Here is a 13,640-nt window from a genome sequence, read left to right as displayed (position 1 = left end):
ATGATATATAATATATATAATATGATATATAATATATATATAACATATGATATATATAATATATATAATATATGATATATATATAATATATGATATATATAATATATGATATATATGATATATATATAATATATGATATATATATAATATATATATATGATATATATAATATATATATATGATATATATAATATATATATATGATATATATAATATATATATATGATATATATAATATATATATATAATATGATATAGTATATATACATGATATATATAGTGTATATATATGATATATATCGTGTATATATATGATATATATAGTGTATATATATGATATATATAGTGTATATATATGATATATATAGTGTATATATATGAAATATATAGTGTATATATATGATATATATAGTATACATATATGATATATATATGATATAATATATATATGATATAATATATATATGATATAATATATATAGATATAATATATATATGATATATATAATATACGATATATATAATATATATATGATATATATAATATATGATATATATAATATGATATATATAATATATATATGATATATATAATATATATATGATATATATATAATATATGATATAATATATGATATATATATAATATATATATAATATATAATATATATATAATATATGATATATATATAATATATATATAATATATAATATATATATAATATATATATAATATATAATATATATATAATATATGATATATATAATATATATATATATGTAATATATATATAATATAATATATATATAATATATGATATATATAATATATATAATATATTATATTTATAATATATGATATAAATAATATATTCTATATATAATATATGATATATATAATATATATATATGTAATATATAATATATATATATGTAATATATATATATGTAATATATAATATGATATATAATATATATATATGTAATATATATATAATATATATAACATATATATATATGTAATATATATATGTATAATATATATAATATATATATATATAATATATGATATATATAATATATATATGTAATATATATATATATAATATATCATATATAATATAATATATATAATATATATAATATATATATGTAATATATATATATATAATATATGATATATAATATAATATATATAATATATATACATGTAATATATATATGTAATATATATATAATATATGATGTATATAATATATATATGTAATATATATATAATATATGATATATATAATATATATATGTAATATATATATAATATATGATGTATATAATATATATATGTAATATATATATAATATATGATGTATATAATATATATATGTAATATATATATATAATATATGATATATATAATATATATGTAATATATATATGATATATATAATATATATATGTAATATATATATAATATATGATATATATAATATATATGTAATATATATATATATGATATATATAATATATATATGTAATATATATATAATATATGATATATATAATATATTTATGTAATATATATATATGATATAATATATATGTAATATATATATGATATATATAATATATATATGTAATATATATATATGATATATATAATATATATATGTATATATATATATGATATATATAATATATATATGTAATATATATATATATGATATATATAATATATATATGTATATATATATAATATATGATATATATAATATATATATGTAATATATATATATAATATATGATATATGTAATAATATATATATATAAATATGATATATATAATATATATATGTAATATATATATATATGATTTATATAATATATATATATGTAATATATATATATATATGGTTTATATAATATATATATATGTAATATATATATATATGATATATATAATATATATATGTAATATATATATATAATATATGATATATATAATATATATATATGTAATATATATTTTATATATGATATATATAAAATATATATATGTAATATATGAATATATATAATATATATATATATGAATATAATATATATATATATATGAATGAATATAATATATATATATATATGAATGAATATAATATATATATATATGAATATATATAATATATATATATGAATATATATATATATATGAATATATATAATATATATATGAATATATATAATATATATATATGAATATATATAATATATATATATGAATTTATATAATATATATATATGAATATATATAATATATATATGAATTTATATAATATATATATATATATATGAATTTATATAATATATATATATATGAATTTATATAATATATATTTAATATATATATATGAATTTATATGAATATATATAATATATATATGAATTTATATAATATATATATATATATATATATGAATTTATATAATATATATTTAATATATATATATGAATTTATATAATATATATATATATATATGAATTTATATAATATATATTTAATATATATATATGAATATATATAATATATATATATGAATATATATAATATATATATATATGAATATATATAATATATATATATGAATATATATAGAATATATATAATATATATGTGTATGAATATATTTAATAATATATATATATATATATGAATATATTTAATATATATATATATATATGAATATATATAATATATATATATATGAATATATATAATATATATATATATGAATATATATAATATATATATATATGAATATATAATATATATATTTATGAATATATATATATATATGAATATATATATATATATATATATATATGAATATATATAATATATATATATATGAATATATATAAATATATATATATATGAATATATATAATATATATATATATGAATATATATAATATATATATATATGAATATATATAATATATATATATATGAATATATATATATATGAATATATATAATATATATATATATATATATATATGAATATATATATATATGAATATATATAATATATATATATATATATGAATATATATATATATGAATATATATAATATATATATATATATATATGAATATATATAATATATATATATATATAATGTATATATATAATATATATATAATATATATAATATATATATATGAATATATATAATATATATATGAATATATATAATATATATATATATGAATATATATAATATATATATATATATGAATATATATAATATATATATATGTATGAATATATATAATATATATATATATGTATGAATATATATAATATATATATATATGTATGAATATATATAATATATATATATGAATATATATAATATATATATATGAATATATATAATATATATATATGAATATATATAATATATATATATATAGAATATATATAATATATATATATGAATATATATAATATATATATATATATATAATATATATATATGAATATATATAATATATATATATATGAATATATATAATATATATATATGAATATATATAATATATATATATATATATAATATATATATATGAATATATATAATATATATATATATGAATATATATAATATATATATATGAATATATATAATATATATATATATATAATATATATATATGAATATATATAATATATATATATGAATATATATAATATATATATATGAATATATATAATATATATATATATATAATATATATATATGAATATATATAATATATATATATATAATATATATATATGAATATATATAATATATGAATATATATGAATATATATAATATATGAATATATATGAATATATATAATATATATATATATGAATATATATAATATATATATATGAATATATATAATATATATATATGAATATATATATATGAATATATATAATATATATATATGAATATATATAATATATATATATGAATATATATAATATATATATATATGAATATATATAATATATATATATATATGAATATATATACATATATATATATATATGAATATATATAATATATATATATGAATATATATAATATATATGTATGAATATATATAATATATATATATATGAATATATATAATATATATATATATGAATATATATAATATGTATGATATATATAATATATATATATGAATATATATAATATGTATTATATATATAATATATATATATGATATATATAATATATATATATGATATATATAATATATATATATGATATAAATAATATATATATATATGATCTATATAATATATATGATATATATAATATATTATATATATAATATATATATATATGTATGATATACATACGATATATGAACTATATACGATATATATGCATATATAATTTCCATCACTCTCTTTGTTCCTAAATCTTAACAGATTCCATGAACAAAGCTTCTTTCCCAGAACTTCTCCTTTGTGGAATACGGTTCTGCTTGTTGCTTCCTGGTTAAATACAACATTGTAACTTTCAAGTCTAATGTAAATATGTTCTTGTTTAGCCGTTCCCATAAATAATAAAATTTTACCCAATTTACACCATTAACGAGTACTACACTACCATCTTACATTCATTAACCCTTATCCTCATGTGACCTTCGGGCTTTGATAAGTGGTGACTCCTAATAAAAAAAAAAAGATACCATTTGACTCCGAAACTTGACTTTCTGTTTTGCTAAAGCAAGCAGCCAAACACTTTTCCTGAGACTGCTCGTTACTTTCTGCTTGTCAACTTTGTCATTGTTCCACATGTTTTCTTAAAAGAAACGGCTGAAGTTATTTCATGGTTTGAATATGAAGTTGTCGAAAGGATAAAAGTCTGAAAATTAAATAAAATGCAAATTGCTATGTACAAAACTAATAAACTTGTGTTATTATTTGGATGACTATCTCCGATAATATCCCCTCAGTCACCTCACCCCCTCCAAAAATATTGTTTTGTTGTATGACGGGGAAACTCCGATAAGAGCCCCTCACCCACCCACTGTTTCAGAAAAAGAAAAAAAGTTCCTCCTCCATTTGTATTTATGCATATGTAAAGACTTCCTCCTCCCAATTACAGTGAATGTGATGATAGAATTTTGGCAAATATGTAGATTAGAGGATGAATAAAAAAGAAACTATATGATAGTTGAGCATATTGGAATTCAAATCAGATGCCACTTTTTATGCCCGATACTAATCATAGTCGAGGATTTTTCTTAACAAAAATTATTTCTAATCCTGAACCAAAATGCACCAAACTTGATGCTATGATTTTTTTTCTTTTCCCTTTGCAAAATTTAATTATATTTTGCAAAGTCAAAAACAAAAACAATTTTCCTCTACAAAACAACCAAACCAAGCACCATGAATAAATATTTGAAAATATTTAGAAATTGAAGCATAAAAACTTTGTCCAAAATTTGATTTGTCATTAAATAACTTGAAAAGGGTTGATGTACCATAAACCAAACTAAAATTGTTTGCCTTTAACATTTAAAAATATATATATTTTAACATGTACTTTGAATATTTGCCAACTTTACTACAAATTTTTTTGTGTGTGTTTCATTTAGACTTTTCAAGAAAGAACTAACAATAAAGTGTAGTATTTGTTCTAACACTATACTCTATCTTTTCTATTCGCGGTCAGTAAAAGAGAACTTTTATTTTTGTCTTAATCCAGGGTACTCTTTTTCAGGGAAATGAATTTTCCCCCACATTAAAAACTGATCTAGTCTAACTCTGTCCTTCATTTCAGTATTTGCTCATCTTACAATATATTTTTATTTTCAATTATTTTCATTTTCTAATTTAATTTCTTTTACTGACAGATTACTGAAAATATTAAGTGTTGAATGGTATAATAATGTTAATTCGATTTTGAAAAAGTAAAGTTTTTTAATGGAAAGAAAAAATATTGCAAAGTCAGCAAATATTTAAAGTGAAGATAGAATTACAGGTATGCAGTGACAGGCATTAAAAGTGCTGCTGGTTAAAATCTATTTAGTATCGCGTATGAAATCTGAAGAAAAATTATATAAATGAATGAATATACTAATGCTATCAACTTATTTCTTAGATGATAGCATGTTTCATTGGAACAGGTCCAATGAAAATAAGTAAAGTCTGTTAGTGGCTTGTATAAGAATAATTGAAATTGAAATATGTATAAATAAAAATATTATGGTTCAAAAACAACTCTTGCATTTTTGCATAAACAAGTTAAAGAAAACACTTTTACAAGATTATCTGAAACGTTGTGAGAATAACACTTAAGATGGGGGCAGTAATCCAAATAATCAAAAAAAGAATTGTTAAGTTTGGGAGGTGTGAATAGTATTTCCATATCCTTACCGATAGTTTTAAATTGAGTTTTTATGGTTTAGTAAAATAAGTATCTGTAATTTAATTTAAATAAAATTGTGGACATTTGTTGGGGTTTTTTTTTTTTTGTTTTTTTATGAATATGAGGCACTTGTAAATAAGTATAATCTACTATTTTCGAATGAAATCTAATTTCTAAAGAAGTAATCTTGTGAGACCATGTAATTCTTCACCAATAACCTCGCCAATCCAAACATTGTTTTCATAGTCTTCTTTTTTTTTTTGTCTCCTTTTCTGATTCTGGCCATGTTGTCTCTTACACATTGGTGACTGTCAAGGGTGTGTGCACGGGTTTACAAGGTTGAAAAAGAGAAACAAAACACACTCCAACACTTTCTGTAAATATTAGTTGCACTCTGGGTACATGTGTAACCCCCATCATGGCAAACTACCCTCTAAGCGCTAACATCCATATCTTGGTAATCATCTGCCAAAGTCTCTTTGTCGTTATTTGATCAATTTATTTCCCCATCTTCTCTGAGCTATGACCTTGCTTTTTCTATTTCGAACTTACAACTCTTGTCAACTGTACCTAACCTACCTAACTAGCTACTGTCCTCAACTGGACTGTTGTAAAATGTCGCAAACACTCAAGACCATCTGTAAACTATTCTTACCATCATAAATTCATAGCCACTCCCCAAAGTGCTCACAAACCAACACTAAATATATCTACATTCATTATTCAGTCCTTTTGTTACAGTCATTGTTGCACCTTGATTAAAACCCTACCTTAGCTCTCTTTTGTCTGTATTGGTGAACAAATTCCTATCTATTATCTTTCCACCAACCCCATATTCCACGCCTTTGTTTTACCAATAAACCTATTTCCTCTTTTGTTATATTTATTTTTATTTTCTTGTTCTCCTCTACTTCGTAACACTTGGGAAGTGGGGGGGGAGGGGCTCCATAGTATCACAATCGGTATTTAATTTTAAATACCTCGGAAAATTTAAAGAATAAGACACCATCCATTCCTAGATCAACACACTATGTTGACAAATATTTAATTGAAAATTATTGAATTCTTCAATACTGTTATTTTGTTTTGTTTACTTTGTCTCGTATACAGTGATGTTTTCTACTAAATTGTCACAGCCTTCAAAATTCAATTTGGACACTACACACAAGGCTTCTAGCTGACTGGTCCTGGATATGACCTAAAACTATATCCGATGGTGAGGCCCCACCTTGCGGGCCTTGGGGAGTGTGGAGCCCCCCTTTAATTGCCATTGCTCCCAGGTCCATTCTGACCTGGAGTGGTAGTACCTGTTAGGGTCCCAACTATGGGTTAAATAGAATCCGACTTAAAAAACAAATATACTTCATTAAAAATCGTTCCTCAAAATAACTAGATTCGGCATTAAATAACCTGAAAAAGTTTGATATGCCGTAAAACAAAAATAACCAACCAATCTAGCAGACTACCTCATTCTTCCAAAATTATAGGGTAATATTCTTCTTACAATACATTTTTCTATTTCTTCAGGAACATTTCTTGGTACCGAACCATAAAATTAAAGATATCAATGGCGCTTCATTTGCTGGTTTCTATTATATTTGCTTCTGGAAATCAAATTCAACTATAGAAGGCTATTACTATCATCGTAGTTCAGAATGGTAAGTGTATTTTTATTTATTGTTTCATTACAAAAATTTGAATTGCTAGAAATTCTTTTTTGTTCTCCTACTTCCCTGACTTTACACTGTTACACTTCTGTAACATGCAGAAGTTTAAATGTAATGTGAACAAACATCTTGCTGATCAACTCCCTGCATAATGTCCCTGGGGATATGATCCCAAATAGTACCCTCTTACATTCAAGTGGCAATATGCCCTGTTTGAAGTGAAAGAAAGTAAAGAAAAAATATTTAGTTATCTCTGTTAGTATCTCAGTTGATCAGTGTCAAGCTGTTATTTGAAATAGCATTTTCATCGGTCTGTTATGCTAGTTTAAAATATAATTTTTAGATGCGTCCAATCCAGGATTCATACAAACTTGAAAAGTTCTTGAATTTTGAATTTTGCCTTGAAAGGGCCTTATTTTTATTATATTACCTTGAAAAGTCATTGAAAATATGGAAAATGTCTTGAAAATTTCTTGAAAAGACTTTGAAAATTGTATTCTTTATGTCTAGTAAAACTTTGTGTCGAAATATTACAAAATCGAAATAAATACTATTAAATTATTTTTTGAATGTTAATAAAAATACTATTAACATATTTTTTAAATATTGAAAATGAAATCGAAATACATCGTCCTGAAAGTGCATAGTAGTCTTGTGTGTACGAGTTACATCCCTTTATCATGAAACTACCCAAGGTAGTTTCGTGATAAAATGCTTTCCTTGTATGGCTGGGACTCTCCAATGGCGACCCCATTGTGAATTGTAATAATTTAAAGTTAGGCTGGCCAGGTTAAAAAAAAAATGGACAAGTCGGCAACAATATTGGTTGGAAATTAAAAGCAATCAAGATAGTTAATATTTTAGATGAAATAAAAAGCATTTAAAATACTTAAAAACATCCAAAAAATGGTGCAGGTAGATTGCAAAGTAATTTTTATTGGCTATGATAATATTTATTTGTTCTATTGATTTTTTTTTTATTATTATTTTACTAATGTTTCAAATCATTGTGGATTGTAAAACAAATTGCAAATTTTGTTTTGAAATCTTAAATTTTGTCTGAAGAAGGTCTTGAAAAACTTTGAAAAGTCTTGAAGTCCTTGAAAAGTTCTTAAAAATGGATATTGAAAATCTGTATGAACTCTGTAATCATCTCTCTGTGTCTGTTTGTCAGTTTATTCTAGTGTCGGTCTGTCATGCTTAAGTTTGAAATAGCATTTACATCATTAATTGTGTAAATTGAAGGGAAATATTTTAAGAATAAACTCTTTCTTGTTTGTCCATTTAACAAAACAAAAAAAACTTTTGTTTCACAATTTCTATTTCAGGTATCAATCTCTAAAACTTGAGCACATCAGTGAACAAAGTGCACCAGTCTATGCTTTCCGATGACCAGCGTGAGTCTGTACGTTTTTCTTTTATCCTAATCACTACTTCTGCAGTATATGAACCAAACTAAACCAACTCTTAATGAAATAGATTTGTTAGAACCAGCCAGAAATAAATTTTTCATTCACATAAAAAAATCTACAAAAGATAACTATTTTCTTTCTTTTTTTTTTTACTCTTAATTTACCTTAACTCAACCCTAACCTAACCTAATTATTGTTAACCTTGATAGTCTCTTACATCAAGTAGCTTCATGCCTTGTCTGGAATGATTTCTATAAAACAAATTTTTGGAGTCTTAATCTATGTATTGATTTAACTGTTTGCTAACAATGGAGACTCTTTCAAACTAACAAAAAAATAAGTATGAATGTTTTGTTTTTTTTTTGTTAATTATTACAAAATCGTAGGGGAGGGTCATTGTCTACTCTCTGTTTGACAGTTTTTTTCCAACTGTTTACATCCTCATTAATATCTTTTAAAGAGAAGACTTTGTTGGTTTGGCCACATGCATGTTTCAACTCGAGTTCATCTACGAAGGAATAGTTCCAAGGTTGATGAAGACACTTTGGAGGCCAACTGAAAACATGGTTACACACCATCGAAGCCAACATTGAACCTAGCTCCAGTCCACATGTTTATGATGTTCACTGTTGGTCCCGGGACTGGCTGTACATCACTATCTTGGCCACTTCAGATTGTTGTGTGTGGTCTGCGTTCATCGGAGGAGCTGGTTTAATTCATTCTGGTGAATATTGCATCAACAACCGCAAACTGTTTATGTAAATCTTATTCGTCGAAAGTCTGTTTAGTTTGGTTCATATTCTGTATGAGCACTGTTGTTGCACACACGTTTATTTACTTGCCATCAAGAATATTTTTATGAATTAGAAGCAAAAGTTTTAAAAGAAAAAAAAATTTCATTACTTCGACTATTATTTTCATCTTGTATTGGAATATTCAAACGATTATTCTTATCTTGAGTGTTATTTTTGCATTTATTCTGATGTAACCTCCAACCCCCAACAATTTGTGAAATGTTTTTGTCTTGTCAGTGTAAAACTTACAAGTTATATTTTATAGTACTGAGCTCTACTGAAGTAAGTATGGAAATCAAAATTGTATACGTGATGTATCATTTTATAAAATACAAGCAGGTCGCCCAGCGTTGGCCAGTCATAAAATACACATAAATATTATATTTTAATTCATACAAAAACTGAGGCATTCTTTATCTGAAAGTACATCTTTTAAACTCCTTGGCCTAACATTCACAGGAAACATGAGTTGGAACAATTACATTGAGAGCATTGCCAGGACCGCTGCGAAGAAGGTAGGTTCTCTTTACCATGCTAGAAAGCTACTAACGCCTGAAAGTATCCTGTACCTCTACAAGGCCACCATTCGCCCATGTATGGAGTTTTGTCATATATGAGCTAGTGCATCTGCTACTAGTCTCTCGCTCCTAGACAAGGTTCAGAAGAGTCGCCAACCTGATATGTCCTGAACTGTCATCTACGCTTCAACCTCTGTCCTATCGACGAAATGTAGCATCCCTCTGCCTGTTCTACAAGTACTTTAACGGTGAATGCTCCGACGAACTGCAAGCACTCGTACCCCCTCGACATAAATACCCCTGACAAACCCAACAATCAGCTAAATCCCACCCCTTCACAGTAGAGATCCCTAGATGTAAGAGAGCCTTCTACTCTAGTAGTTTCTTCCCCAGAACCGCTAGAATTTGGAATTCCCTTCTGGGTTCCTGCTTCCCCAACTGTACTGACATGCAGAAGTTCAAGTGTAATGTGAACCGACATCTTGCTGCCCAACTCCCCACATAGTACCCCTGTAGATTATGTCATTGATAGTAGCCCCCCTACATCAAAGTGGCAATGTGTCTTGTTTGGGGTGAAAATGTAATACAAAAAATAAAAAATAATTTCTTACTCAAAATTCTAAAATAATTGTTTTGTTTTTGTTTTTTTTTTTGTCTTTTCAATGCATTTTGGGAAATTGATTTAGCTAAAGGTGTTAATCTACTAATTTTCCGTTATTATTATTATATTATTATTAATTTTCCATTACTATTATTATTATCTGTATTTTGTTTTTCTTTTACAGTAAAGCAACTCAATCTAATCATCGAACAACTCATTATATTTGAGAGAAAAAATATAAAGATTCTTTCATAGAGGGAAAGCAGAAAGTAGTAAACAGTCATTCTTTCTCACCAAAAGAATGGTTTTCTAAATAGTAACATTATGTAGAAACTCATTCTTGACATTAAGACAAACTTTGTTAACTATTCTCTTCCCACAGTTTTATTTTGCATACCAATCGTCAATTTTTAATTGTCTATAAAAATTTAAAATAGCGTCAATGACGAACAAATGCAAATCGACTTTGTTTTGAAATGAAAATGAATTTTATCTCACAATTTTCTATCACTTACAAGGAAAACATTTGAGAAAAACATTTAGAAACATTTACTCTTGTAATATATGCCCCCCACCTCTCAAGTGTATTTTCTATGTTTTGCAAAATATATGCAGACATTACACGGGGTGTACCATCATTTGAATCTATATATCTATAAAAGTGAAATTGTGTGTGTATTTCCTTACCAAACTACTGTCAATTTTCAGTCTACAGACTCAAGATTTGACATAAGGGGTATTGAGATTTGGGAAAACCTTTTTAATCGGTTTTTGGACAGAAATTTGGCTGTCAGGGGGTCAAAGTTCAACAATTTGATCTTTGAAAACTTTACCAAACTTCTCCACTAATTTTGGTTCTAAACACTTGAAATTTTAGATGTAGGTTACTTGAACATGGATCAAACTTTTTAATTTGATTTGAGCCCAAAACAAATGTTAAGGGGATCAAAATTGGGATCAGCGTTTAAAAAAAAACAAAAAAAACTTGACCATTGCAGTCTTTACCAAATTACTCAGCCAATTTTTGCTCTAAACATTTGAAATTTTACATAAAGTGTATTCAGACATAGGGCAAGTTTTTTAATCAGTTTTTGGACAAAATTTGGCAGCCAAGGGGTCAAAGTTCAAAAGAGTTAACCTTTGTGGTCTCTAGCAAACTATTCAGTAAATTTTGGGTCTAAACATTTGAAATTTTACATAAACGATATTCAGACATGCAGCAAGCTTTTTAATCAGTTTTTGGACAAAATTTGGTTGCCAAGAGGTCAAAGTTGAAAGAGTTGACCTTTGCAAACTCTACCAAACTCTTCTGCCAATTTTGGGTTTAAACATTTGAAATTTTAGATATAGGTTACCTGGACATGAGTCAAATTTTTAAATATATATGCACATAAAGTTATGAACAGTACATAGAGCCCAAGCAAAACTGGGCTGAACTGCTAGTATTTTATAAGAGCATTAAATCTATAATTAAATATTTAGAAATTAAAAAATAAAATAAAATCGATACTTGTATCAAAATCAGGAATTTAGAACAGAATCGGTAATTGTATTGAAAGCGGGAGAACATTTTGGAATCATTTCATCACTGATTATTTTGCCTTTTTTATATAATTACTTTTATTTAATTTATTTATTTAAATTTGTGTTTTTAGTTTATTGGAAAATGTCAACTTTTTATCTAATTTTTTGGACTAAGAATGGAATATAGACCCCCCAAGCAATGTGAGCTGATGAGAGAAACAAAAAGACAGATTTTTGTAGACACTGGTTTGACCTTGACCTTTAAAAATGCATATGACTTCTGTAAACAAATATAAAATAACCGACTTTGGATTTTCATGATTGTTTCACAAATTTTTCATGAGTAAGATTTATTTTCTTTGTAAAGTGCACTTTTTTTTCTTTTTTTTTTTGTAAGATATTTTCAAAACTTTTTAATAAAATTATGTAGTGCTTATGTAGAATTACACTTAAAAACAAAAATCTTTATGATACACATACTTATCATGGATTGAAGATGTCATATTTCAAAACTCACATAAATTGATCAAGAAGTTTTTTTAGCAGCTAAAAAAAATCAAATTTTATGACTAAGCGAGACATAGCATTTTTGGTCATCCATGTTTTTGATCCCGCATAAATAAAAGGTTGACAACACCATTCAAAATATTAAAATCAAAATCAGCCTTATAATGGATAC

The 13,640-nt window shown here is 23.3% G+C and overlaps 1 protein-coding gene across 5 annotated transcripts in view; it reads left to right on the top strand.

Annotated features, from left to right (window-relative positions):
• LOC145254923 (glucose-induced degradation protein 4 homolog) overlaps positions 1 to 13,640 on the top strand; it is a 72,966-nt gene that overhangs the window by 25,749 nt on the left and 33,577 nt on the right. For 4 of the 5 annotated variants that reach the window (XR_013863843.1, XR_013863842.1, XM_080113897.1 and 1 more), the window contains exons 4-5: positions 7,973 to 8,103; positions 9,441 to 9,517. Coding sequence is in view for 3 of the 5 variants with exons in the window: in XM_080113897.1 (XP_079970023.1) it covers positions 7,973 to 8,103; positions 9,441 to 9,504 (195 nt within the window). In the remaining 2 variants the exon portion in view is untranslated. The remainder of the gene's footprint in view (positions 1 to 7,972; positions 8,104 to 9,440; positions 9,518 to 13,640) is intronic. The other variant, XM_080113895.1, reaches the window with a different exon arrangement.

This window comes from Euprymna scolopes, chromosome 30 (assembly GCF_053919585.1).
Source record: "Euprymna scolopes isolate OS-2025 chromosome 30, ASM5391958v1, whole genome shotgun sequence".
NCBI lineage: Eukaryota > Metazoa > Mollusca > Cephalopoda > Sepiida > Sepiolidae > Euprymna > Euprymna scolopes.
The sequence above is the reverse complement of the archived record's forward strand: the minus strand, read 5'-3'. Positions and strand labels throughout refer to the sequence as shown.